The 27,888-nt window shown below is 48.2% G+C and overlaps 1 protein-coding gene and 1 non-coding gene across 3 annotated transcripts in view; both read right to left on the bottom strand.

Annotated features, from left to right (window-relative positions):
• HK1 (hexokinase 1) overlaps nt 1-27,888 on the bottom strand; it is a 70,735-nt gene that overhangs the window by 3,151 nt on the left and 39,696 nt on the right. Inside the window, exons 7-17 of one of the 2 annotated variants that reach the window (XM_044942200.2) lie at nt 27,662-27,845; nt 21,194-21,349; nt 18,255-18,488; nt 15,189-15,493; nt 14,133-14,281; nt 13,719-13,838; nt 11,950-12,045; nt 10,045-10,144; nt 4,938-5,121; nt 2,713-2,868; nt 839-2,457 (exon numbers count right to left, since the gene is read on the bottom strand). In XM_044942200.2, coding sequence (XP_044798135.1) covers nt 2,424-2,457; nt 2,713-2,868; nt 4,938-5,121; nt 10,045-10,144; nt 11,950-12,045; nt 13,719-13,838; nt 14,133-14,281; nt 15,189-15,493; nt 18,255-18,488; nt 21,194-21,349; nt 27,662-27,845 — 1,718 coding nt within the window. In that variant the 3' untranslated portion in view covers nt 839-2,423. Of the gene's footprint in view, nt 1-838; nt 2,458-2,712; nt 2,869-4,937; nt 5,122-10,044; nt 10,145-11,949; nt 12,046-13,718; nt 13,839-14,132; nt 14,282-15,188; nt 15,494-18,254; nt 18,489-21,193; nt 21,350-27,661; nt 27,846-27,888 lie in introns of those variants that run through there. The other variant, XM_006060317.4, reaches the window with a different exon arrangement.
• Nucleotides 24,937-25,009, bottom strand: TRNAE-UUC. Its single transcript has one exon. It is a non-coding gene; the product is annotated as a tRNA-Glu (tRNA).

The raw sequence follows: 27,888 nt of genomic DNA, 5'->3' as shown, positions 1-27,888 counted from the left end.
AAGGGAAAGGCTACCCACTCCAGCATTCTGGCCTGGAGAATTCCATGGACTGGACAGCCCATGGGGTCACAAAAGGTCAGACATGATGAGTGACTTTCACTTTCACATAGTTGATTAATAATATTGTGGGCTTGCCCTTTATATATGGTTTTCTTTCTTGCTCTTTTCTTACTCCATATATCTGAAGGAGTTCCTACCTCCTTATCCAAGACCAGGATTGAAAAAGGCTGCCATAGTAGTCCATTCTGGGAATGACCATAATTTATTTAGAGAAATTTAACTTGAAATTTTTTGCTACTATAAAATAACACTCTGATGACATTCCTGTTTATAAGTCTTTGTGTGCAACTCAGATTTTTCCTTTAGGATACATTTCTGCGTCAAAGGGCTTTTGACCCAGAAGGCAAGTGCCTTTCTGAAAGTTGACTCTTGGTCTCCTGGGATATTTGTCTCCTCATGAAATTGAAAGAGTTGACAATGAAACAGTGACGATGACAACAGTGACAAGAGCCCTGAGCCTTTTCTGAGGACTCGCTATGTGACAGGTGTTTACATACATCACGTCATCCCTCTTCCTAACAGCCAACTGAGCCACATCTGACTGTTCCCATTTTAAAGATGTGGCAACTGAGGCTGGAGGAGACTGAGTAACTCACCCAGAGCTCACAGCCAGGGACGTAGAGCAGGTCTCAGGACCAGAACTACCAAAGCTCTCAACCACCATGCCATGCTCTGTATCTTGTCATATAGAATGCAGATGTTTTCTTTCTTTGGTTTGCTGTTTTGTCTTTTAAGCTTAATGACTGATATTGTTTTTAACTTACAGAAACCATGCGGCTAAAATTTGCAATTTTCTCTTTATTATTTCTCCCTATGATATGACACTTGAAAAGACCTTCCCCAGCACTTCACACCCATCAGGATGGCTCTTATTAAAAGAAAAATAAAAACAGAAAATAAATAGTGTTGGCGAGGATATAAAGTTTGAGCCCTTGTATATACTATTGGTGGGATGTAAAATGGTACAGCCTCTGTGGAAGAGTATAGCAGTTCCTCCAAGTAAATAAAATAATTATGTGATCCATCAATTCCACTTCCATACCCAAAAGAATCAAAAGCCAGGATGTGATCATGTATTTGCACACTCATGTTCATAGCAGCATTATGCACAACAGCCAAAAAGTGGAAGCAACCCAAGTGTCCATGGATGGATGAATGGATAAGCAAAATGTGGTGTACACCATACAAGGAATTACTCATATTCAGCCTTAAAAAAGGAAATTCTGACACATGCTACAACATGGACAAAACTTAATGATACTATGCTAAGTGCAGTAAGCCAGATGTGAAAGGACAGAGGCTGTATGATTCCACTTACATGAAGTCACTAGAGAAGTCAAAGTCATAGACACAGAAGGCAGAACAGTGGTTGCCAGGGGCTGGGGGAAGGGGGATATGGAGAGTTAGTATTTAATGGGTACGGAATTTCAGTTTGGGAAGATGAAAAAGTTCTGGAGAGGGATGGTGCAGATGGTCGAACAACAAAGGGAATGTATTTAATGCTGCTGAACTGTCTACTTCCAAAATGGTCACAATGATAAAGTTAACACTGTGTATCTACCACAATAAAAAGGGCTTCCCTTGTGGCTCAGCTGGTAAAGAATCTGCCTGCAATGCAGGAGACCTGGGTTTGATCCCTGGGTTGGGAAGATCCCCTGGAGAAGGGAACAGCTACCCACTCCAGTATTCTGGCCTGGAGAATGCCATGGATGGATGGAAGTCGTAAAGAAGTCCATGGGGTCACAAAGAGTCAGACTCGACCGAGCAACTTTCACTTCACCATGATAAAAAAGTATTAACAAGAAATAGTCACTGATATTTTCTTCTCCTTCTTTTCTGGCTGCTATTTTCCACACTTGGCTCATGGGTGAACTGAGAATGAAGAGAGAAGGAAGTAGGAATCTTGGTATCATGGCCCCTCCCTCCCCTGAGACTGTGAAATGCCACCACTCTGGGTGCTCAAGACCTCCAAGGTCAGGGCCTCGGGGCTGCTGTCTACAGCAGCGAGCACTTTACTGCATGGGTTCTGGTGGGCAATGAGTTTCACTTGCAGGTTACAGACCCAGGCTCGGGGGACAGTGAGGAGCAGGCCCTGGCCCAGTGCCGCTATCATGACCACCCTAAAATGTAGGAGGCTTCTGCACAAGCGCTTTTGCTGAGCACTTTCCTACTCTCCCACAGTTCACTGTGCAAGATGGCGATGGTAGAGATGAAATGTCCACTCCATGTGAGAAAAACAGGAGGAAGACAGAAGCAGCTCGCTGGGACACTGTGGGTGGTGAGCCCTACATCCGCAGCTGCCTTTCAGAGAAGAGGGTGAGGTCAGACCAGTGGCGCTTGGCTCTTTTGGACTCGATGCTCCTTCAGTTCAAATATCCGCGATGCACCTTTCCTGTCCTGAAATGTAACCTACTTACACACAGGACGATTTCAAACAAATCAATATAATGCCCTAACATACAGAATGAATGAGGGAATGATTTACAGTAAAATTATGGAACTTCAACATGCAACTGCTCAGGGTATACTACTCCAGAGAAGACGAAAACCCTCACAAACGGCCAAAATGTTCCCTAGACTGCCTACCATCCCCCCCCCGATCCCGGCCCCCTGGCCAGGTCCACCTGTGACTTGAAGGCCCTGCCCACTCACCTCTCGATCTGAGAGAGATACTTGGTCTGAAAGAGGCCCCGGGTCTTCAGCGGCTCAGAGATCTGCCCCCGGAAGAGGAAGCCCCTCTTGGCGAAGTCGATCAAGATGTTGCGGACAATCTCACCCAGGTACATACCGCTGATCATCTTCTCATACCTGGAACGAGAGGAGGGAGGCTGGGCATCTCCAGGAGGCCTCTGGTCTCGCAGTAACCATGGGCACCTTCCTGTGCCTCACGGGCATCACCACCCCACGTACCCAGCCCTGTGCTCCCTGGCAGAGGCAAAGTGCAAGACCAGGAAGGACTGAGGAATCCCCAACCCTCCCAGGATCAGATGCAGTACCTACCACCGGCGCTGTTTCATCGCTGTTTCATCCTCTTCCTCACCCAACTCCCTGCCTCTGCCTGGTGAAATCCCACTCAAGCTCCTAGCTCTCAGTTCAACCATCACTGCTCCAAGGGGTCTGTCCTCCCCACAGTTCACTTGCCTGTCTCAGCTTCCAGGCACCCTCGCTTCTTCCCAACACACACGGGTCCTCCGCCTCTTGGCATCCCTGCAGTGAAAGCCTCGAGGGGACAGAGCGTGAGCTACCTTGCTCAGGTTTGTGTCCCAGGGCCTAGTACAACACAGGGCTGCGCTCAGTCAAGCGCTCAATACCTAACTGCAGAACTAGCAAGCAGCTTAAAGGGATAAGACAACATGGGGAATGTTTCCACTAGATTTTCAGAAGGTTTTGCCACAACCCAGGGTGCTCGTCAAGCACCCACAAAGTGACAAAGCCACACGGGCTGGAGGACCCAGGCAGCCACCACACCCCTGGGGCCACCTGTTCTTGGGGCTTTTAATTCCTGCCCTCTCCATGCGCAAGGGCCTCAAGAAATGACAAGGGATTTAACTGCTTCCATGCAAAAACCCCTTATCTCAGGGTCCCTAAGCTGGGAAGACTCCCCTGGAACCTGTATACTCCAGAAGATCTGGGGCGCTCCACAGAAAAAAAAAAAACCCCAAGAAATAGCACAATTTTCATCAATTCTCACCTAGTCTTTCTCATTCCACCAAGGAGATATCTCCTTGGTGTGGAACAGTTTGGTGCTGATATGGCTCTAACCCCTTCCAAGCCCTACAGATCTCCCTTTTAACAAAGAGGGTCTTCCTGTAGAGCGCTGGTGGGCACAGTAGGTAGGACTGAAATAATGCTCTTCTTCACTATATCCATTTTATGGTAACACTGGTTTTTCCGCCCTCATTAAACTCAAGAATACATGCTGATTTAAAGAAAAACATGCAACATAGGTGGTATTTGGAAAAGACATAAATCTTGAGGTTAGCTGGAGAATCACTTATGTTTGAGAGGTACTACCCCAGCTCTTTGTTCTGCTCCTGGGGACGTGACTTGACCACCCCATCTTGGCTGTGGCAGAGGATGGCCTGATCCCTGGGAACCTGAGACAAGAGATCATTTGTCTCTTTGCTGGGAAGGGGGACACTGCCATCTTGGGGAGGGTCCCTGAAACCCAAGCTGCAAAGCTCCAAATAGCCACTAGGTGTTGCTAGAGGTCTGCTCTGGGAAGGCTAAAGGGAGGCAGGCCTCAGCCTCACCCCTGACCTGGAGCCCCCCACTCCCATCACCACCCGCCCTGGCAACATCCTAACTTCCCTTGCCCATTAACAACTGCAAGTCAAGGGTGTTCTGCTTCCACTAACAAGGGAGCAGCCTGCTGACCAAGAGGTTTCTATTAGTCTATGGGGAGGAAACATAGAGCAACAGCAAGACCAGAATGTTCCAGAATAAACATGGTCACTGAGAGGACTGGTGTGACCACGGCCACCCTGTACCCAGAGGAGGCACCTGGACAGAACATCAACCTGGGCCATCTTGTACCACGTGCTGCTGCTACCCGTAAGTTCTCTGTTCTCCTTGGGCCAAAAGAAAAGGTCAGGAGTTAACCTGAGGGACCACAGTCTCCAGGCTCTGTGCAAAGCCCCCTCTCACTAGAAACTTCTTTCACTGTAACAGGCAGGGGACTTCCCTGGCAGTCCAGTGGTTAGGTAGGACTCCATGCTTTCACTGCAGGGGGCCCAGGTTCAATCCCTAGTCAGAGAACTAAGATCCCACACACTACATGACTCGGCCAAAAACTAAACAAACCCAGGCAGAAACACAGCCACATACCCTGCACCCCCGCCCGCCACCGTCCTGTCTCCTCTACCAGGTGGAATTACCTTTGCTTCCCAGAGTTTAGAGAAAACTCATCCACCAGTTTGTCATAGATTGTTCTGATATCATCCAGACACCCGTTGTCCCCAAAGGCACCCCACTCCATGTTGATACACATTTGTCCCTGGTTTCCTTCTAGCGTCTCGACGTTTTTCATTTCCTCCATGTAGCAGGCATTGCTCCCAGTCCCTGAAATACATAAAGTGGGGAATGAATGGCCCTGTCACCATGCTTAGTGGGGAGGGGGATTGCAACCAGGCCTGGTGCTCCACCGGGGCACGCTTCTGAGATGAACATTCACTTTCCCAATGTCTTCCAGGAAAATCTCAAACTATAATGGGAAAGTTAGAGTGAAAACTGCCCAGAGCATTTGATTAACTCACTTTATACCAAGGCACCAATACTAAGAGCCTCATATGTTCACCTGTACGAGCAGGGCTGCTGCTGCTGCTGCTAAGTCACTTCAGTCATGTCCTACTCTGTCCGACCCCATAGACGGCACCCCACCAGGCTGCTCCGTCCATGGGATTTTCCAGGCAAGAGTACTGGAGTGGGGTGCCATTGCCTTCTCCACCAAGCAGGGCTATGCTTACTTTAATACAAGATGGTGTTAAAGCAAAGGGATGCATCTTAAAAGTGGTGGAGGTTTATGCAGCATTCAGATTTAAAGGGTATTTCTCCATCTCTCTTCCCCCACCCCCCCAACACACTGGCCACAGATACACCACACACACACACACATATGTGTGTGTGTGTACATATATATATATATATATATATATATATATATATAAATGAGCTTCCCAGTGGGTAAAGAGCCTGCGTGCCAAAGCAGGAGATCAGTCAGGAAGATCCCCTGGAGGAGGGCATGGCAATCCACTCCAATACTCTTGCCCAGAGAATTCCTTGGGCAGAGAACCCTGGCAGGCAACAGTCCATGGGGTCACAAAGAGTAGGACACAACTGAAGCGACTTAGCACACATGCATATATAAAATACTATTACTACACGGAGGTGTTGTCTACTATCCAGCCACATATATCCATATATCTTTTATCAAACCTGGTCATGGACTCCGCCTGAATAAACTCTCCTGTGTGTTCTACAATGAGGCCTGTGGTTAGTTCACCGAAGGACAGTGTCCTGAGCATGTCCAGGGTGCATTTCTAAAGCAATGGTTCCTCACCATTTTGGTATCACAGATGTCTTTGAAATTCTGATGATTCTCCTGAGAAAGGAACTTCCCTGGTGGTCCAGGGGCTAAGATTCTGTGCTGCCAATGCAGGGGGCCAGGGTTCGATTCCTGGCCTGGGAACTGGTAGCACTAGTGGTAAAGAACCCTCCTGCCAGTGGAGGAGACGTAAAAGATGCGGGTTTGATCTCTGGGTCAGGAAGATCTCCTGGAGGAGGAAATGGCAACCCATTCCAGTATTCTTGCCTGGAGACTCCCATGGACAGAGGAGCCTGGCAAAGTGTCGGACACAACCGAATCAACTTAGCACACACACACTCCTGAGAAAAGGGCCATTTCCCCAGGTGTACCCACACACTGTATACACATAGTCTGACAAATGGCTTCCAGGGGGTCAGGAGCCTCTGATTTCCATCCGTGATCTCCCAGGACAGGGCTACTCAGCGTGTGGCCCCTTAAGGACTAGGGTTGGAACCCAAACTGTTTGCTGTTCTCATCCAGGAGGATTTAGGTACAGATGCTGGGAGGAAGTGTTCTAAAACTTTCATAACAGTTTTAATTGCCAGATATCAAACTTATGGTTGTTGGCTTTGTCTCGGTGAATGGATGGGAAATTTAAAAACCAACCAACCAACCAAGGAGTCCCTCACATAGATATTTTTCTATATACCTGAATCCCCTGAGGAGTTGTTAAGATGGATTTCCTGATTCAGGAGGTGAAGGGTGAGTCCCAAGACCTTGCATTTCTAATACGCTCTCAGATGATGCTGGTCCATGGACCACACGTGAGATTCACAAGGCCCTAGAGCACCATGGACCCACCCTGGGTGGGATGCACAGGTAGATGGATTTTCAACATCATTAAGGGACACAAAGACACCCCTACCAACTAGACAAGTGGGCTCAGGTTGTTTTATGACCTTTAAAGAAACTTAAGTAGAATTTGCAGATGCTTCTAACTGTATAACTATAAGCAGATAGGGTAGGGGGTCCCCGGAGAAAGACAAACAGCCATGATTTTCTTGACATTAGTGAAGCCATTTTGGCCTAATGCATTTTGTGATCTAAGTTTGGCCACAATTCTTGCTCTTCAACAAATCTCAGTAATAATGATCTTAAGGGACAAAAGAATAAACTATTATCAGGCAAGAGAAGTAATAATAGCAAAAATAATAAATCAGTTGTAAAGATTCCTAGTTCTGTTTCATGTTAAAGATTAGCCTGAAGAACTTTACTGAGCTGTTTTGCAGACTTTAAACCCCGCTCAGGCACTCAACTGCCAGATCGTCATGTATGGATGTGAGAGTTGGATCATAAAGAAAGCTGAGCGCCAAAGAATTAATGTGTTTGAACTGTGGTGTTGCAGAAGACTTTTGAGAGTCCCTGGGACTGCAGGAAGATCAAACCAGTCAATCCTAAAGGAAATCAGTCCTGAGTATTCATTGGAGGGACTGATGTTGAAGCTGAAGCTCCAGTACTTTGGCCACCTGATGCAAAGAACTGACTCATGCAAAGAACTGATCCTGATGCTGAGAAAGATTGAAGGCAGGAGGAGAAGGGGACAGCAAAGCATGAGATGGCTGGATGGCATCCCTGACTCGATAGACATGAGTCTGAGCAATCTCCGAGAGAGATAATGAAGGACAGGGAAGCCTGGTGTGCTGCAGTCCAAGGGGTCGCAAAGAGTCGGACACGACTAAGCAACTGAACTGACTGAAGGGATGATGATGTTGACCTTTCTGACCCTTGTGACTTAAATCAAATGAAACCTGGACTGTCAACCTTTGCCCCAACTCTATACTGAATTCTCCTCCGACCAAGCCCAAGGTATTTCATGCATATGCAAGTACCCTTAGTACCAGCACTGCTTTGGGAAAGATCCCCAATGTTCTCCTTCTGATCTTTGGTTTGGCTGTGTCTTTTGGCTCAATGCCCACCAAGAAGCCAGCCCAGTTTTGGTTTAACATCACTGGATTACTTTTGCTTTCTCAGTTCTCTTTCACCTAGAGTGTAAAATTGAGAGAAGAGGCCCAGAAATGGAAGGGGTACAAAAAAAAACAAAATATGCAAACCATACTTCTTGCTGGGCGAGTTCTGCGCTGAGATCAATTGATGGCAAAGAGTGACTTTGAAGGCAGCAGAACCCCTCCTACACCACCCCCACACCCCTGCCCCTACATCTGTGGGTCTGACTCAGTCAGGCCGGAAGCAGAGAAAGTGCTGAGTCACTCTAGCTTTGCATTTCACACCTAAGGCCATTCATAAGCGGAAAGGGGAAGGGACCAGGAGAAGAAAGCAAGCTTTGCAAAAGAAAGAAACAAAGCGCCCCAAACACAGGCCTCAACCAACATTCCCCTGGAGCTGCTCCTCAGTCTTTTAAATCTCCACTGAAGCCAAAAGTGGATTAATAAAGGAAAAGGTCTTCCTGGCACCAGGAAGGCAGCCTGCTGGGGCCTTCTCCCAATCGCCCAGGTCTACGCAGCAGGGTGTTAACCCTCTCTGCCCAGGGAGGTCTGCAGGTGTTGACTAAGAAACCAGGCCTTTTCTCAGCATTCCTGAGACTAGGAGCAGGATCAATTAAACAAATGGTTTTCTTGCAACCTAAATCAAGATGCTTCTGGAATTTTGTGCTCTCAAGGCCCAGACCCCTACTTGGATTATAAAGGAAAAGCCTGAAAAGCCAAAAGATAATCCTTCTGCCTATAACCAAGCAGGAACCTATGGGGCCTTCCCTGGACAGACCCTTCTCCCACACTGTCTGCTTTAGCTCCTCTCTGAAGTGCCTAGATAATACGTCCGAAGAACATTCCTGAGTTGTTTTACAGATGCCAAAACCCCCACCAAATGCAAGATACTAGCTTCTTGCTGACCTTGGGCACACAGCCCACAGGCCTGGTGGAACCTAAGGACTGATAATATTAACCCCTGTGACACCACCCTGCTGTCTCACCATCAACCAGTCAGAGAATTGTGCATGAGCTGATCACATTCTGGGACTCCCTCCCTCACCTGGCCTTCTTTGGGACCCCATGAACTGTAGCCCACCAGGGTCCTCTGTCCATGGGATTCTCTAGGCAAGAATCCTGGAGTGGGTTGCCATGCCCTCCTTCAGAGGATCTTCCCAACCCAGGGATCAAACGCCAGTCTCCTGAAATGCAGGTGGGTTCTTTACCGTCTGAGCTACCAGGGAAGCCCTTTAAAACGGCTTTGCTGAAACCAACTGGGGAGTTCAGACTTTTTGAGCACTGACTGTCCTGGATTCCTTGTATGGTGCCTTACAATAAATGCTATACTTTTATCCTATGCTAATAAACTACCTCTTTTTCTATCAAAAAAAAAAAAAAGTGGTTTTTCCTTCACCATATCCCAGTGTCAGTAGATTGGCTTTACTGGGCGAGTGGACCCAGGTTTTGGCTCAGTACCATGCCTCCCTCTTCAGCAGCTGGTGGGCCACTGCTGCTGAAGGCCAAATGGCATCCAGACTGCTCTCTGGCCCTTCTCTACAGTCAGCAAAAGAGCAGGCTCTGCTTCCTTCCCAGCCACAGACCTGGCCCTGCAACACCTGCCCAAGTCCCTCCATACAAGCCCTCTTGAGTTGCCCTGCTGAGCAGGTCAGCTCCAGGCCCTCCCACCCTGTCCACTGGGCCCATTCGAGCTACCAGGAGCCTCACTCCCAGAGAGTTCAGTTTCTGACAATCTGCTCATGGTCAGTGCACAGCCTCATGGGGTGGGTGTTAGGAGGGGAAACCTCTGGGGAGCCCTGCAGCCTCAGTCCACAATGCAACTCTGGCGGTGTAAGGGGACAGTGCTGACAGATGTATGATGTCTCCCATCGAGCGCTGAGATGCTGACTCAGGGCCCCACAAAACAGGAACGCCCAGCCTTTCCTGCCATGGAACAAGACCTTCCAGGACACCCACCTACGATGAGTCCAACCTCGCAGGTGGGCTCCTCATAAGCACAGGTCATCATGGTGCCCACCGTGTCGTTGACCACAGCCACCACGTCCAGGTCAAATTCCTTTGGAAAGAAAGAGACAAGTTTAGCTTTAGGGGAAGGACATGCACTGCCCGGCTTGAGGTCTGCAGGTTCATTCTGCTGCATGCCAGTCAGAAAGCCACTGGTGCGTCATCTGAAACTGTTTCCTTACCAGCCTGTGAAAGGTAACGAGATGCTCCTTCACTAAACATCTGCTATTAAAGGTGCATCTGAAGCCTGAATTCAGAAGAAAGGATGCATTCTACCCATTTCTGAGATGCCACTGAGCACTCCAGAGGCAGCCCAGAGGGCGCTGTGGGACGGAGAAAAGCCGAGGGATCATGGCCACGCAGCTCTCTGTCTCGGCAGGTTAAAAACGATAGCCTTCAGAGGGCGTGATGGAAATACCAAATTCATGTCTCAGAATCTGTCCAGGCAAGCAAGTACACAAAGGCACATACAAGCATATTTTCTCCGTGACTCAGGAGAGCCAGGAGAAACAACTGGAATGCAGATCAGAGGGGGCTATGGAAGGCCCTGCACAGGCAAACCCTGGAATCCTGTGCAGCCAAGAAAGCGAGTGAGGTTGGCCTGCATGTACTAACGTGAAAGACTCCTGGTTTCATATTAAGTGGAAAAAAAAACCAAGCAGCTGTAATATAGTAAATATGGAATGACTCCCATTTTTAAAATGTGTGTACATTTGTATACACATGGAGAGTACATTGGAAGAACACTAAAAGTTTGTGAAATGGGCAAAATGAGTCATCAGATTACTTTTCAATGAAACATTAACTGTCTAGCATATTCTTCTAAGAACAACCGGCTCCTCTTCGTGCCTATTCATTTCAGCCTTCCTAACTGCCTATGTATTTATCTGTTCTTCTGAACCAGAGAGACTTGAATGGATTTTTTTCTTTAACTTCTTACTGATTCCCTTATTAACTAAGGGGCTAATTTTTCACTTTACGTTTTGTCAATGTCCTCCAGCCAAAGCCCACACCCATAGACACGCACCCACAGTGGAGAAAGCTGGGCTTCCTGGCTGGTTGGCTGCAACACAGGCAAACACATCCCATGGGGCGACTCAGAATGTGTTAGAAAGCACAAGTATGGGATTTGAGTCTGTGCTGGTGGTTTTAGGGAGGGTGCCAAGGAGTGGGGTTTGGCTCTGGACTGGGTGCAGTCAGGAGGCAGGGCCATCTCCGAGTGTGAGCCAAGTTCTGCTGTGATGACGGAGTGCTCCTTTCTCACCTGCTTCCATCCCTGTCGCGGGGGGCTGTGATGGCGGCTGTACCCCGCGACTGTGCCAGGCTGTGCCGCGCAGACAGGAGCTGCTTTTCCCTTTTTCAAGCTAGAGGAGAGCCATGATTGTACATTCCTTAAACTATCCCTTAGTAACATGAAACTGTTCTGATATTTTATTGCCATCATTTGGGGGGAATGTTAGTACTCTTGTCGCATATCTCTATATTGACTGAATTCTATACAAGTACAACCTTTTTTTTTTTTTTTTTTTTTGGTCGTACAGAGTGGCTGGTAGGATCTTAGTTCCACAACCAGGTATCAAACCTGTGCCCCCTGCAGTGGAACTGTGGAGTCCTAACCACTGGGTCACCAGAGAATTCCCAACCAAGTACAGTTTTTATAATCTGAAGAAAGGAGCAGTTCAGTGGTTAAGACTGGCAGTTCAGTGGTTCAGACTCCGAGCTTCCAATGCAAGGGCCAAGGGTTCAATTCCTGCTTGGGGAAATAAGATTCCACATGCTATGTGGTACAGCCAAAAGATCAAAACATAACCTGAAAAAAGCAGTAAAGATTTTTAAAAACATCCTTTTAATAGTTACCTCTCTCCTTTTTATCGCCTCCCTCAGTAAGGTTGCTACATCATGCCCCACGCAGTCGGTTGCCTTAAAACCTTTGGTCCAGGTGATTAAGATACCCTGCAACAAGAAGGGCACCGCAGAGTCTTGTGTCATTAATCCTTCCAGGCAGAACACAAAATGCCACTCCCTCCTTCCAGAGTAAACACCTGCTAAGACAGTACAGTGAGATGACGCTGGAACATCTGAGGCACAAACGAGTAGAATATGAAGAGTCCTCCCAGGCCTGCCCCCTCTCACAGTTCTCACAGCAATCTGGTTTATAAGCGCCACTTCACAAATGGAGAATCTAAAGGAGATCAGCCCTGGGTGTTCTTTGGAAGGAATGATGCTAAAGCTGAAACTCCAGTACTTTGGCCACATCATGAGAAGAGTTGACTCATTGGAAAAGACTCTGATGCTGGGAGGGATTGGGGGCAGGAGGAGAAGGGGACGACAAAGGATGAGATGGCTGGATGGCATCACCAACTCAATGGACATGAGTTTGGGTGAACTCCAGGAGATGGTGATGGACAGGGAGGCCTGGCATGCTGCGATTCATGGGGTTGCGAAGAGATGGACACGACTGAGCGACTGAACTGAACTGAAGCATAGTGAGTCAATGGTGCTGCCCATGGTATAACCAACTAGTTCCCCTAAAGGACAGTTTGCCAAAAACAGAAGTGGAGAAATGCAAACTTTCAGTAACTCTGTTACTACCTAAAGTCAACTTTAGGCTTGATTGGAGTTTATATACTTGCTAGCTATGTACTCACTATGATGACGGTACAAGTGAACTGCTTTTAAAAACCACCAGACCTTTAAAAAAATCACCCTTAAAAACTGCCCAAAACAAGTTTACATGGATCCACCTGTTGAGATCTCAAAGCCTTTAAGAGGGAAAAAGCCCCGAGTCAGCACTGTGACTGGATTAACTGGCTTCCAGAGGCAGGTGGCCCAACCCAGCCTCTCAACTGCTGCCAATCATATGCTGCAAACCCTGGCCTAAGACCTATGTCACGTGATGCCAGCACCACGGCTTCCTCCCTGGCCATACCCCTACCGGGAAAAACAGGCACCCGCAACAACAGGATGGGGCCTGCCTGCATGACTCTCAACAGTCAGCTCCTTCCACACGGACTGTCCCCTTGCCCCACCAGGACCCCTACGCGTGGCGCTGGAGCTGCTGGTCTAAGGGTTGGGATGCTTCACTGACTGGGGGCTCCCTGAGGGCAGGAACTGCCTGTCCAGTGTTCTCAGTCCTCAGCAGGTGCTCAAGCCCTGACCTTGAACCCTGTGTCATTCCATTTACTGAATAAACATTTATTAAGCATCTTTTCTGCTAGCACACTGGGCTAGGGCCTGTGGGGAACACAGATCCTTGGCTCAAGAATCGAATGACATTGAAGAAAAGAAAGACACAGAAGAGCACTAAAAACTGGGTAAAAAGTGCTACAACCAGGCAACATGAGAAGAAACAGGGGACACTAAGGAGGGCGAGATTCTTTTTGCCTGGAGGCCCAGAAGGCTTCCCAGAAGAGGCACATGCTTTAAATAATAAAAGAAGAGTAGAGGAGTCTGAAGATGTTTTGGAGGGTGTGGCGTAAGAGCTGGGTCAACCCTCTGTGACAGCTAAATTGTCCAGAATCAAAGGGTGACACAGAGTCTGGAGGAGGCTTCAAGAGCTGACCCACACTGGCCAACAGTCGGTCAGCACTGCCCGACGTCTGGGGCCTGGAAAAAAAGAGACTCACCGCATCTAAGCTCGTCTGCTTGCAGGGAAACGAAAATGTGAAGCCCAGAGGCATTTTAGGGCCCTTGATGCCCATGTAGTCCAGGAAGTCAGAGATGCAGGAAACGATGTGGTCAAACAGCTTTAGAAGAAAAGAAGGGATTACTCATGCACCTCTGGTTTCACACCCTCAGCGCGCACGCGCGCACACACACACACATACGACACAGGCAGAGCAAGGTGCCCTCCCTCGGATCTTCAGAGGGGCCTGAGCATCCGCAGCCCAGGCTGGCTGAATGTACCTGACACTTTCGGGCTGCACGGACCCAACTGCACTGCAACACGTATCACATGGAGGCTCTGGGGCCCAGTAACGCCAGTGGCCACGTGTGTAAGGCACACGTGCCTTGGCGAGGGAAAAGCAACACTATCTTACCTCCTCCCCAGTGCCCTGCATGATTTCAATGGGAATGGCGTAGATCTTATTGTGCATTTCCACCGATCTCTTTTTCCCACTACGGATTTTCACCAGCAGGACGCGGAAATTCGTTCCTCCAAGATCCAGGGCCAAGAAGTCACCGTTCTCTGTTGTAGTCAAGAACATTGAGAAGGTCAAGAAGAGTGAATTTCATCTCCTGGCAGCCAGGAAGTCCAAGACTTCAAACTTTCTCTCCTTATCAAACACAGGAGAGAAACTGTTTAGTCTTTTCTCAGCATACAGCCCAGGCTCAGCGAGGTGGGCACAAACTCATGACCACCACAGTCTCCAAGTCACACCAGAAGACAAAAGGCCCCATGGATGAACCAACAGGACCAGCAAGGTCACAGTACAGCTTGGCTGCTGAGCTCCAATGTGCCTGGATGTAAAACTCCCCAGGCCTCTGCGGGCTTCTCACACTCTCCACCTAGGAAGGAGGCGCTGGGTGTTTATCCTTCCTCTGCCTTACTGTGTTTAGCAAAGGACCTAAAGCAATCTCAGGGCTTCAGAATCCACTCAGCTCTGTTCTTTAAACAATACTTTCTAATTCGGAGTCAGGGCTGTGGTTTTAAAGACAGCGCCTGCCTGGGAGTCCGGACCAGGGGAGGTCAGCTGCCTCGGGTCTCACATGCAGCAAGCAAGTCGGGGGTAAAAATGGAAGAGAGGGACTTCACTGGTGGTCCAGTGGTTAACACTTCACTTTCTAACGCAGGGGATGTGAGTTCGATCCCTGGTTGGGGAGCTAAGATTCCACATCCCTCATGGTCAAAAACACAAAACATAAAACAGAAGCAACATTGCAACAAATTCAGTAAAGACTTTAGAAATGGTCTACATAAAAAAAGAAAAAATCTTTGAGAGGTTTGAGTGAGTTTCTAACTCTTGCCAAAATCATGCCACCCATCCCAGTGTGAATGTGTCCCCTGGAGAAGCCAACCTCCCGGCAGCCCCAGTGACTTGGCCGCTGGTATGAGAAGCAGGAGGCACGTGTGAACCCCCAGCTCAGGTCCTCACCAGTCCCATCAGGAGTGCTCCGGACGAAGGAGGGCAACATCTTGACCACAGCCTTGTCATGCGTCTGCTTGCCCAGCCCCAATTCCATCTCAGCCCGCATCCGCTTTTTGACCTCCAGCAGCATTTCCTTGGTGAGACTGAAGTGGGCCAGGGTCTCCTCTATCTGCCGGTGCTGCTCAGCCAGGCGGTAGGCCACGGCAGTCACCATGGCGGCCCCCTTGCCACTGCCGCTCTCGGAGAGGAGGAAACGCACATCGCAGTCGGGTACCAAGCGCCGCAGAGTCTTGTGGAAACGCCGAGAATACCTGGGGGGTGGGGCGCACAGTAGACAGACTGAGCCAGACTGTAGGCACCCCTAGGATCCCCTTCTTTTTCCACACTTTAATTCCATCTTCTATACTCACTTTCCTTGTTATTCAAGTCTACAACACATCCACTGTAGACAAGTTAGCAAACGCAGACAGGTAAAAAAGGAAAACTGAAATTACCCATAGTCACAGACAAAAAGAGGGGGCTCTCATTATTATACGAATATCGAGGGCCTTCTCTGGTGGTCTAATGGTTATGACTCCAAGTTTCCAGTGCAGGGGGCACAGGTTTGATCCCTGACCAGGGAATTAGGATCCCACATACCATGCAGCCAAAAAAAAATTGTATCGAGTACAGAAAATTCAGGGTTCAAAAATCTGTTGTCTACCATGACAAGGAGATAACACAGTACACTGGTTAAGAAAGAGCCCAGTGTTTAAAAGTCAGACCAGAAGGGACATCCTTGGAGGTCCAGTGGTTAAGACTTTGCCTTCCAACGCAAGGGGTACAGGTTAGATCCCTTGTCAGGGAGCTAAGATTCCACATGCCTCAGGGCTAAAAAACCAAAACGTAAAACAGAAGCAGTGTTCGAACAACTTCAATAAAGACTTTAAAAATGGTCCACATAAAAAAATCTTAAAAAAAAAAAAGTCCCCACTTTCACACCAGGGGACCTGGGCCTATCACTTAATCCTGGAGTCAATGCAGATGGCAGCATCTGGCTGACAATGATGAGGAAGGAACTCAACTGAGTTCATCAAATGCTTCAATGAATAACTGGCGCTAAGCAGGGGCTCAATAAAGACTTGCTCTTGTTTTTCATCTTCACTTGGCCCTCTCCCTCAGTCCCCAAGAGCTGAGATATTTTTTAGTGGTTAGAAGAGGACTTTAGAACACGACTCAGTAAGACACAGAATTTTCTCCAGGTTTGTGGTCTGTTGTAAGTATGGAAGGTGCTTGCCAAAGGAAAATGGGAATCTAGAACCCCAAAATGATAAGAATGGTCAGTTCCAGGGGATGGGATCAAAAATGACTTCCCTCTGGCATTTTTGGAACTATTTGAAGTTTCTATACCAAAAATATGTTACTTTGTATTTGAATCTGTATTTACACAATTGTTTTTTTTAATATGATGCTGTAGATGAAGGGTTCAAGAGATGGCTGGTGGTGATGGCTGCACAACAGTATGAATGAATTAAATTTACTTAAATTTACGGACCTGTACACTCAAAAAATGGTTGAGATGGTAAATTTTATATTATGTACATTTTATCACAACTAGAAAATTATTTTAATGTGATGTAAATGCCTAAGCTTTCTTGTCCAAAAACAAGCCAAGGAATTTTTTTTTAATGGCTATTTGCATTATCAAAAATTTTACAAATACTCTAAGAATACAAAGAAATAAAACTGTGAACCTGGCAGATAACAACAGCTAACTAACTCAAACCCTATCCCCTCAGTAACACTGAATTATCTGTTTAAGTCAATCTTCATTTAACTGTTTCGAGACCTGGTATGAAGGCACAGTATCTGCAAGCCACTTCACAGGCACATTATGTATACAATGGGAGAAATATCTGAGGTCATGTGTTAAAAAAAAAACAAAAAAACTTATAGGCAGTCATTTTAAAAACTCAATACAGGGACTTCCCTGGCAGTCCAGGGGTTAAGACTTAACCTTCCAATGCAGGGGTGTGGGTTCAATCCCTGAATGGGGGGCTAAGATCCTACATGCTTCATGGCCAAAAAAACAGAAGCAACAATGTAATAAATTCAATGAAGACTTTTAAAATGACCCACATCAAAAAAAGCTTTAAAAAATTAATTAAAATAAACAAATAAAACTCAGTACATAAAGACTTAGAATTCACCTTTAGCTTTTTAAAAAAATACAAACCATGTTCTTAGTGGCCAAAGAAGGCTTCTGACACTAAGGAGTCCAACAGACAAGAAGGCAGCGTCTAAGTGAGGACTACTGACAACCTTTCGGTATTTGGTTTAGTCAGGATTATTGGAGAAGGCAATGGCACCCCACTCCAGTACTCTTGCCTGGAGAATCCCCCGGATGGAGGAGCCTGGTAGGCTGCAGTCCATGAGGTCACTAAGAGTCAGACAGGACTGAGCGACTTCACTTTCACTTTTCATTTTCATGCATTGGAGAAGGAAATGGCAACCCACTCCAGTGTTCTTGCCTGGAGAATCCCAGGGACGGGTGAGCCGGACGGGCTGCCGTCTATGGGGTCGCACAGAGTCGGACACGACTGAAGTGACTTAGCAGCAGCAGCAGTACTGACAACCTAATCTCTCATTGGCTTGCAAATGCAAAGCGTCGACAAGCCGCCTGTGTACTGAGTGTTTGGGGAGCTTTAGAAACTCACAGGAGCTTCTAACACAGGGATGTGGGCAGCACATGTATGACCCAAACTACAGTGAGGATGATGGTCCCTGATTAAATGCAGACAAGTAAGAGAACTGAAGATACAGACACATTCCACCCAGTGCTCCCGGCAGCTAGAGACGTCTCTAACAAGACTTCTGAAATGAGGAGAGATGACAGAGCAGTGCAGAAGCAACACCAGTGGGACTCAGGTGAGAGCCAGACATTTCTCCAAGTGGGCAACTCTGACTCTTCTGTCCAAAACTAGATGTTGTCTTATCTGCCAAAAACTTTCACTGGGTGCAAAAGTCTGACCTCTGGAGACGGTCCTTAGCCAGGGCAGGTGCTGAGTGCCAATTAGAGCAAAGGGGACTCACTGTGGGTGCGTCTTGTAAAGGGACCCGTCGACACCAACCGTGGTCCGCAGCCTGGGCGTGCCCTTGTTATCTCGCAGGCGGCTCAAGATGGCACCCAGGGTCGCCGCCACCAGGTTGGCAGAGCGAAATGAGACGATGGTGCACACGTGCTGAACCGCAACACAGTCGTCATCAGACGGCTCCACTCCCAGGCGGGTCAGGATCTCTTTGGCATTGTGGAGGCCTTCCTTATTCCTGTGAAGTCAGAGGCCAAGCCTCGTTAGTTAAGGACTACAGCAGGCAGCGCACTGCTGTGAGCGCTGGGGCTTGAAGGTCCTGGGGAGGTGAGCTGACCATTCATCATGTGTGTGTGGCAAGGGAAAAGTGCCTGAGACGGGGTCTCCTCCGTAAGAAGTCAGAAAGCAGCAGGAGGAAAAACCGTGATGGTTAAGTTACATCAGGCACATGGAGGAGAAGAGGCGCCAGACCACACGGGCCCTGAACAGGTGGAGAAATAGCTGCTTTCATCCCAGGGCTCAGTGCTTCAGAGATGTGAGGGAATCTCCTGGTCTTTGGGTCTGTAGTATGCCCCTGGAGTCTTACACATTCTTCCACGATTTTTTCAGTCAGCGTTTAATTTCCTGCATTTTTGTTATTTAGTCGCTAAGTCATGTCCAGCTCTTTTGCTACCCCATGGACTGTGGCCTGCCAGGCTTCTCTGCCCATGGGATTTCCCAGGCAAGAATACTGGAGTGGGTTGCCATTTCCTTCTCCAGGGGATCTTCCTGGCCCAGGGATCGAACCCACTTCTCCTGCTTGGCAGGTGGATTCTTTACCACTGAGCCACCTGGGAAGTCCATAATTTGCTGCATATATGCGTTGTACAGCTTTTGTTGGATTTAAAGTATATCCTGGAGGATACAGCTTTATTACTATTGTAGACGTTGTCTTAAAAAAAAGTACATATACACACATATTTTAAATGTACCATATTAAAATGTTAACAATGGAAAACCCTGGGTAAGAGAGACATACTATCTTTGTAGTTTTTCTGTAATTCTAAAAATCATCTAAGAGATTTTAAAATATGTACATATTTTAATTACTGTCAATACATAGGAATATAATTAACTTTTGTATCTTATCTCCAGACATCATTACTAACCTCTTCTGTTATTCTAATCACTTGTCTAGATATGTTGGTATCCATACAAATACATTTGCAATTAACGACAGTTATACTTCCTCTTTTTTTATTCTTATGCCTTTAATTTCTTTTCCTTTTTTCTTTTGTAAAAAAATATTGGCGCTAAGGCCCCAGGACAATGCTGACTAGAAACAGGTGATACTAACACAGGGCACTTAACTAGATGCTCTGACAACCCAGAGGCGTGGGAAGGGGTGGGAGAGAGGTTCAAGAGGGAGGGGACATATGCATACTTACGGCTGATTCATGTTGTTGTGTAGCAGAAACCAATACAACATTGTAAAGCAATTATCCTCCAATGAAACAACAAAAAAAGAATCAGGTGATACTATCTTGGTCCTGAATTTAAAGAGAATGCTTCCAATATATCTTCACTGGTAAGATGTTCTTAATAAATGTTTTTTTTTGAGATAGGCTTTATTACAACATAGATGCCTTCTTGAGCTAGTTCAAGTGGGTTTTGTTTCTTGGTAACCAAAGAGCCAACACCGTAAACAGGCCCAGAGGAAGGCAGGCATTTCCTGACTTTGTCAATGATTCTGAGATAAGCCACACATCTCTTGCTCCCTCCCCTCCCAACAGCTGAGCAGGAGACCTGAGAAGGGAGACTGTTGGAAACTCGGGAGTGTGGCTCCCCATTGACTGTAGCGCTGCAGGTCCTGAAGGAGAGGTCCTAGGAAAAGGCCAGGACTCAAAAAGAGTAGGTTCAGATAAACCCCTTTCCATTTACATCAGCATCCTGTCCCTGGAGCCAAGCTATGATGCCACCGGCTCTGAACTTCCAGACCCACACCATGGGCAGTGGGCATGAAAGGGCATCTCTAGCATCAAGCTAACCCTATCTTTAAGCAGGTGGCCTCACATGGCTACGTGGAGTCTCCTGAAGCCGGAATAGAACCTGGTGGCACACGGAACCAGTCACAGGACAGGTGCCCTTCAGACATTCGGCTACATCAAGGCCTGTTATTTGCAGGCCTTGGGTGGACTTGAGACAGAGAAGTCTGGGGTTCTTATGTTGAGGTCAAAAGATAGAAGCCAGGTTGCTGGCTGGACTCTGTCCTTCTATGTCTATCTGTCCTATCTCATCTGTTAACCAGTGCTTCTCAAACTTGTGCCAAGGAACATGTGTGGCTGTGAACAAGTGAAAGAATGGGGGGGTGGGGGGTGGGAGACAGAGAGGGGAGTGGGGTAGGGAGAGTGCAGAGGGTGCTTCAGGTACAAAAGGATTGTGGGAAATGACCAGTTAACCAAAGTGAACTAGGCTTTCTTTTATATATTAATGAGTACTTATACTTCTCTAAATATTTCCCAGTCCTAGTGACCACAAAACCCATTTCTTCGGGGAACACCTAATGATCTTGAGGTCAGTAGGGTTCCCTGGAACACTGTCTGGTGAAAACCCTGATATCCCAAGGTGGGATTAACCCAGGCCTGAGCTCAATCAGTTCCTGTTCACCTCCAGGATCAGCTGTATGTGGGGTTGGGGAGAGTGAAGGAGAAGGGGATGCTTTGGTAATCACACCATTCAAGAAGCATTTGCCCCTAACTCGACGACTTTTTAATGTGCTGCCACCAGGTGCCCGCAGGGAGAGCAGCCCAGGGTGGGTCAGCCAAGTGAGAGGGGAGACCGGCCCAGAAAGCCCTAACACTCCTCAGGAGAAGCCCAGCAAACCAGGACTCAAGCAGGTAACGAGAGACCCGTCGTTCTTCTCTGCCCCGTGCCCCCCGGAAAGCCTTGAGGGGAGGCACCTACTTTTCGATGGCCGACACGTCACTGGTGTTAAACTTCCCTCTGGTGAGCAGCTCTGGGGTGATCCGCCCTTCAAATAAGAGGCCCTCCTTGGCCATCTTAACCAGGATCAGTCGGACCAGCTCGCCCAGGTACATGCCACTGACCATCTTCTCAAACCTGCAGGAGCAAAGCACCAGGCACTCGTCAGTCCCTCCTAGGTACTCACCACTGTGCCATCTCATGAGTGGTGGGAGAGACGTGAAAGGAGAGGAAGACACGGCCTGAATTCTCACAAGCGCACAGTCTCCCTGGCAGGCAAGACCACGCATGTGTGTGAGTAAACAATGAACAGACAGTGGGGGAGCAGGATTATCCAGAGCCCACACCCATTCCCAGGAAAGGAAACAGGAGGAGAGCGCCAAGGACAGGGGCAGTCAGGGAAGGCTGCCTGGAGGTAGAGGGAACATCAGGATTTAGATGGAGGGTAATGAGGAGGGACCCAGACAGGAGTGAGTAGGATATGATCATCTTGTGCAAAACTTTATGCCTTGCTTTTTATTTTTATTGTTTTGGGGCCATGGCACCTGGCTTACAGGATCTTGGCTTACCTGGATCTTAGCTCTTCGAGCAGGGATCGAACCTCTGCCCTAGCAGTGTAAGCACTGAGTCCTAACCACTGGAGTGCTAGGGAATTCCAATCACTGTACTTTCATCTTTATCCCTCTATCAGGAAGCTCTCCAATTCCTGTGGCAAGGTGGTCAGGAAGTGTAGATGTCTTCTCTGAGGGAAGATGACAGGGCTGAAATGCAGCCATTCCCCATGGGACCTCTGTCGCTGGTCACCTTCCTGGCACTGATGTTCTCTTCTCCAGACAAGAGAGACCAAGAAAAAAGGTCTCCAAGAAAGTGCTTTGTGCAACTCACTCCTTCCCCACTGACCTGCCCTTACACTCCAGGAGAGGGCTCCCCAGTAGCTTAAAACCAACCGGCTCCTCCTACCACTCCGGCCACGTTCAGCCACAGGCCAATCACAGTGGATCGGCCCTCCTGCCTCCCCCGGGAGGTGGTGGGCGGTGCGAGTGCTGCGGCTGCAGCAGCCATTTTGAGCCCAACACTGCAGGGGAGAGGCAGCCAGGAACCGGGGCTCGAAGCCATATCTGAGCCAGAGCCAGGTCCTGAGTCCTGGCTGACAAGGGGGCCAGGAGGAAGCCCAGAGCAAGACAGATCAGAGGCAGGTCCACATCCAGGCGGCTGGCCTCTGCTCCGAGGGAGCCCAGCTGGCACACCCAGGGCTGGCTGTGACACAGCAAAACAATCTGCTCCACTCAGAGCCGGGCGCGGGGGCCAGGGATGCTGCTGGGACCTGAGCCCGCGGCCCTTCCTCCCCCCAAATCAAGGAGTGGAGAAACACGAGCTCTCATTGTTCAGACAGGACCAGACAGGACTGCCCTGGCCACGGTTGTGTTGAGGATCCCTGGCAGGAGGGCACCCTGCTGAGTCCTCGCTGCCCCACCCAGCTCCTGTCCCAGGCACCTGTGGGAACAGCTTTAGTGCCACCCAAACTGGAATCTCAGAGCAGACAGGAGCCAGACTGCCTGAACTGAACTCCAGCCCTACCACTTTATTATGTTACTTACCTCTTTGGGCCTCAGTTTCTTTACCTGCATAATGGGGATCACACAGGGCCCACCTATAAGGCTGTTGTATGAAACATAGAAGTGGATATAGGTAAAATGCTCCAGTGCCTCACCAATACTGAGCCATGGCCCTTGCTGTGTCTCCTACCTAATTAAGCACTTTATGTGTATTAACTTATTTCATCCTTATTATAAACCCTATGAGATAGACATTATCATTATCCCCATTCCACAGATGAGAAAACTGAGGCATAGAAAGGTTATATAACTTGCCCACAGTCGTAGGGCTGATGAGTGGCAAATTATTTTCAATCCAGTTAAATCTAGCCTCGGATTCCAAGCTCTAAGCACTGTGCTGTTCTGTCTCTCCCATGGACAGTGTCATTAAAAGTCACCTGTATTACTGTCATGCTGGCAGCCACCAGCCCCAGCCCAGCCTAGTCTCTGCTCGTCTACCTCCAGCTCACTCCTCTAGGCAGCCTGCCCCCGCTACTGGGCAAATTTGACAACAAGAAGGTTCTTCCCCCTTATGGTGGACTACAGTCAGCCTTGTGTACCTCCCTACCATTGCTGCTGCTGCTTCTTTTTTATTTTTGGCCGCGCCAGGTCTCCGTTGCTGTGCCCAGGCTTTCTCTAGTTGCAGGGAACAGGGGCTACTCTCTAGTTGCAGAGCATGGGCTCGAATGCTATCGGGGTTCAGCAGTTGTGGGGCACAGGCTTCGTTGCCCCACAGAATGTGGGATCTTCCCAGACCAGGGATCAAACCACACCTCCTGCATTGGCAGGTGGATTCCTAAACCACTGGACCTCCAGAGAAGTCCCACCCATTGCTTCTTGTTCTGCCTTCTGGAGACACTCAGAATGATCTGCTCCCTTTTCTACATGATGGTCTCTTAGACACATAGACACTGCCATCCCCCTTTTCAGATAAAGGAAGCCTGAGGCCAAGAATCTGTCCTTTCCCAGTCCCTAGAGTCCCTGCTGGAGCAGCAGAACAAGGAAACAGCGCTTATCAGAAGCCTCCAGCGAAAGCCAGCAAGCCGTGATCTGCTGCTCAGCAGTGAGATACCTATGACCACAGGCCAGTGGGTGGCACCATGGTGTTGCAGCCTCGCTGCATGCTGGTGGGCACAGGCAGGGCTGTGGCCCACAGGGCCTGAGGGAGTCTGGGAAAGGTGAGCAGGGGATTGGATGCTGACAAGGAATGCCCTTGGCAGCCAGGGTCTGCTCCAACGGGCAACTCAGGGTCAGAGAAGGAAGGTGAGGTCTGTAAGCACCTAAAGAGGATTAGAACTGCTGAGAGAGTCTATGGAGCAGGCAGAGCAACAGTAAGGAAGGTGTTTGGGGGATGACTTGAAAAGAGGTGCAATTACTCTACCACCATCCAGGCCAAAGATTTCTCCAGGCCAGACCTCCCTGCTGGCACATTCACTGCTGCTGCTGCTGCTCTGGGGGGCGGTGTCTCCTTCACTCTGAAGATGTGAGAGGGAATCACAGGGGAATGGGATTCAGAATTCCTAACAAAAAGCAGAAAATAAAAGAAAACGGAAGAGCAAAAGGCCTAAGAAGACAAGAAGAGGAGAAGGAAAATTAAAAATGAAAGAAGTGGGAGCTACATCTGCAGTAGGACACAGGTGTGGAACCAGGACAGAGGGCAGCAGGGAGGAAGGCAGGCCATGTCCGATCCCTTTTAGAGGGAGAAACCTTCTAACCTGGGAGCTAGGGGAGGGGTCCTGAAGCAGCTGTCAGCAACGGAGGCAGGAGCCACAGAGCCGCTGTGCTGATACCCTTCCTGTCAGCTGTATGTGGTCAGTACTCGGTAAATGTAAACTTCCATCCAAACAAATGAGGGGATGCACAGTGGTCTAGAGCCCACCTGGGCACAGAGCCTTTAGATAGAGCTAGCTAGATACTAGCTAGCTAGCTAGCACACCTGTTTCCAGCCCTGGTTAAAAACTAGAATCACTTGCAGGCTCTTGAAGACAGGCCTCAGCCTAGGCCAAGTAGGATTGGGAGGGAAGGTGGGTAGGGTGGGAAAATACCTAGGCAATAATATGTTTTTTAAAGGTCTCTACGTAATTCTTCTTTATTTTTTCTGGCCATGCCATGCAGCTTCTGGCATCTTAGTTCCCTGACCAGGGATTGAACCTAGACCCTTGGCAGTGAAAGCGCAAAGTCCTAACCACTGGACAACCAGGGAATTCCCCTTTAAAAAAAAAAAATGTTTTAATGTAATTCTAGTGAAAAACATTCCTCTAGGGGATGTCCTGGGGAATTCTTCTAAGGAATTAAGATTCCCCATGCCGTGTAGCACAGCCAAAAAAAAGAAAAACATTCCTTTAGACCATTCATGATAATGTTTGCTCATAAATGATGAAATGCCTCTTAAGACATTCTGGAAGTTCACTATGAAAAACATGTACTTTTCAGCAGGGCAGAAAACCACAAACCTAAGCCAAATTAAACCTCAATTTAAGCCAGCCGCCCTGTCCCAGGGTCCTAGTGCCTTAACTTCCCCATCAGTCAAATGGAGCAAACACCTTTCCCTGGTACAAGGAAAACAGAACGGCTTTGAAGAACTTGACATTGTACAGAAGACACAGGGAAGACCCCCAAAATCAGGCAGATGCCTAGGAGACCAGCTACATTAACTTTGGCAAAAAACCCTCTGACCAATAGCCTATTTCTAGCAATATATGATACAACTCAAGATCTGTCATCTCTTCGGGACTGTTCTTCCCAAGACCTGACCTATGGTTCAGTCAGCAGGGAAGGTGGAGATGGACCTTATCCCACCTGTCTCACTCTTATACATGCACTTATTTCCCACCCATTTCCCAGCCGCACTTCTTATCCACTACTCACCCTCCAACCCCCATCCACCCATCCACCTATCTTTGCGTGTCCATCTTCTATCCATCCCCTATTCCAAATATGTTTATTGAAAGTCAACTGGGAGGCCAGTTCACATTTCAGCCCGAGGATACAGTTCAATTCTTTAGAGAAATTCAGAACTAAATCAAAACGGATGACAGAAAATCCAGGTTTCCAGCCAAGCCACGCAGGATCCCTACTTTAAGGCTAAGGAAATAGCCAAGGCCCTGGGCCTTATCTGCTCAGTTAGCACAGGCAACTGCCCAACCTGCTTTGCTGAGAGGGGTGACTTGAGACTCAGTGATTGACAGTAACTACAGGTACATTGTTTCTTATCTGAAACCCCTTGGGTCACTTATGCTTGGGAATGTGGACATTTGAGGATTTTAGAGATGTAATATGGTACACATGCCCCATAGTACTGAATAGCCCCAGAGGTGCCTGAGGCAGGACTATAATCAACCACAGATCTCCAGTGACATATATAAACACGCAAGTAAATAGCTTCAAGGCAGCCGGGGTCAGGTTTTAGAACTGGGGTTTAGGTCAATGGATTGAGGGGAAAAAACCTTTGGTTATCAGAGCTGGGGCTCTTTATTATCCAGTTGGTGTTTCGGCATGCAGAGCAGAAGTTCAATGCTGGGTCTAAGAACTCAGGATTCTCCCAGTGAGAGATCCCATTTATTCACCATCACCACTCCCAGTGGAGGGAGGCTGGCCATTTATGCAATTCCATTAACTCAGGTGGAAGGCCCAATCAGCCAGACTGGGGGACTGAGATCTTTTGGGTGACAGATTTCAAAATGAACAACTTCCTGACATTGTCTCTCTGGCAAAGGATAAAGGCAATTAAGCTCACAGGGTCAATGAACATCTGCCAGCGTGCTGATACAGCACCCAACTTCAGAATAAGGCTGCTGGGAGGTCAAAGAGGGCAGCAGGCTAGCGTCACAGAGAAAGATGAATATGCACTTCAGGAAACAAGGGGCTCACAGGAAGCAATGCCCACGCCAGCCTGAATAATATCACTCATACTTCTGTGGCCAGAGCTCTCCAAGGCCAAGACCAACTTGCCAGAGAAGTCTGATGCGATGTTCTTTATCAGCTGTGACCCATCTGGCTTATACATGACACGGAAGAAGGTCTCCCCACAGTCTGCATGACTCACACGGCTCCCAACCACTCCCCTGCATGACAGGTATTTGTATATGTGACTTCCCTCCCCAACAGGACCTTAAGTTCTGGAAGGGAAGGTGCCACTCTGTATGCCTGGAGCCAAGCACTGAGCTGGCACATCTCAGGTGCTCAAGAAGTGTGTGCAGAATGAATGGACACTTGCTTGCTCTCCCTGCTCGCCAGACACCCCACATGCTGAATGGCCTCTCCCACCCTCAGCAGCAAACCCTACTGAGGACATCATATGGAAATGTTTTTAAACCTTAGCTTCAGGCTAATGCTTCTGTGCTTTTAATTTTTAAAATGTTTAAAATACAAGAATACAATCACAGTGTAATTAAACAGAAATTTGGGGGTGGAGTTGGGGGGTGGTAAATTGGGAGATTGGGATTGATGCATACACGTTATTACTATATATAAAACAGATAACTAATAAGAACCTACTGTATAGCACAGGGAATTTTACTCAATACACTGACCTATATGGGAATAGAATCTAAAAAAGAGTGGATAAATATATCAATATAAGCGATTTGCTTTGTTGTATAGCAGAAACCAACACAACACGGTAAATCAACTATACTTCAATAAAAATTAATAAGGAGAAAATAATTTAAAATACGCTTTCAATGTTGCAGACACCACAGCTGTGTGTGTCTCAAAAAAAGTGAGATAATATACACTTGATGGGTGATCCTTTTGTGATCACCTGGCTTCCTGCCCCTCTCGTCATCCACCCCAAATCTCCCCTTAAGCGTCCCATACGTCCTCTCTATGACTAGTAAGAAAGGGTGGGACTCACAGCTGCTTCCCGGGGTTGAGCGACCCCCGGTCTATCTCCCGGTCGAACTCGGTGCGGATGTCCTCCAGGGCCCCGTCGTCCCCAAAGGCCCCCCACTCGGTGTTGACGCACATCCTTCCCTCGTCGCCCTCCACCAGGTCGATGTGTCTCAGCTCCTCCATGTAGCAGGCGTTGGTGCCGGTACCTGGACGAGGCAGACAAGATCAGCAGCTGTGACCACACCATGT

The sequence above is a fragment of the Bubalus bubalis genome, chromosome 4, assembly GCF_019923935.1.
Source record: "Bubalus bubalis isolate 160015118507 breed Murrah chromosome 4, NDDB_SH_1, whole genome shotgun sequence".
In the NCBI taxonomy this organism is placed as follows: domain Eukaryota; kingdom Metazoa; phylum Chordata; class Mammalia; order Artiodactyla; family Bovidae; genus Bubalus; species Bubalus bubalis.
This window is presented reverse-complemented; position numbering and strand designations above follow the sequence as displayed.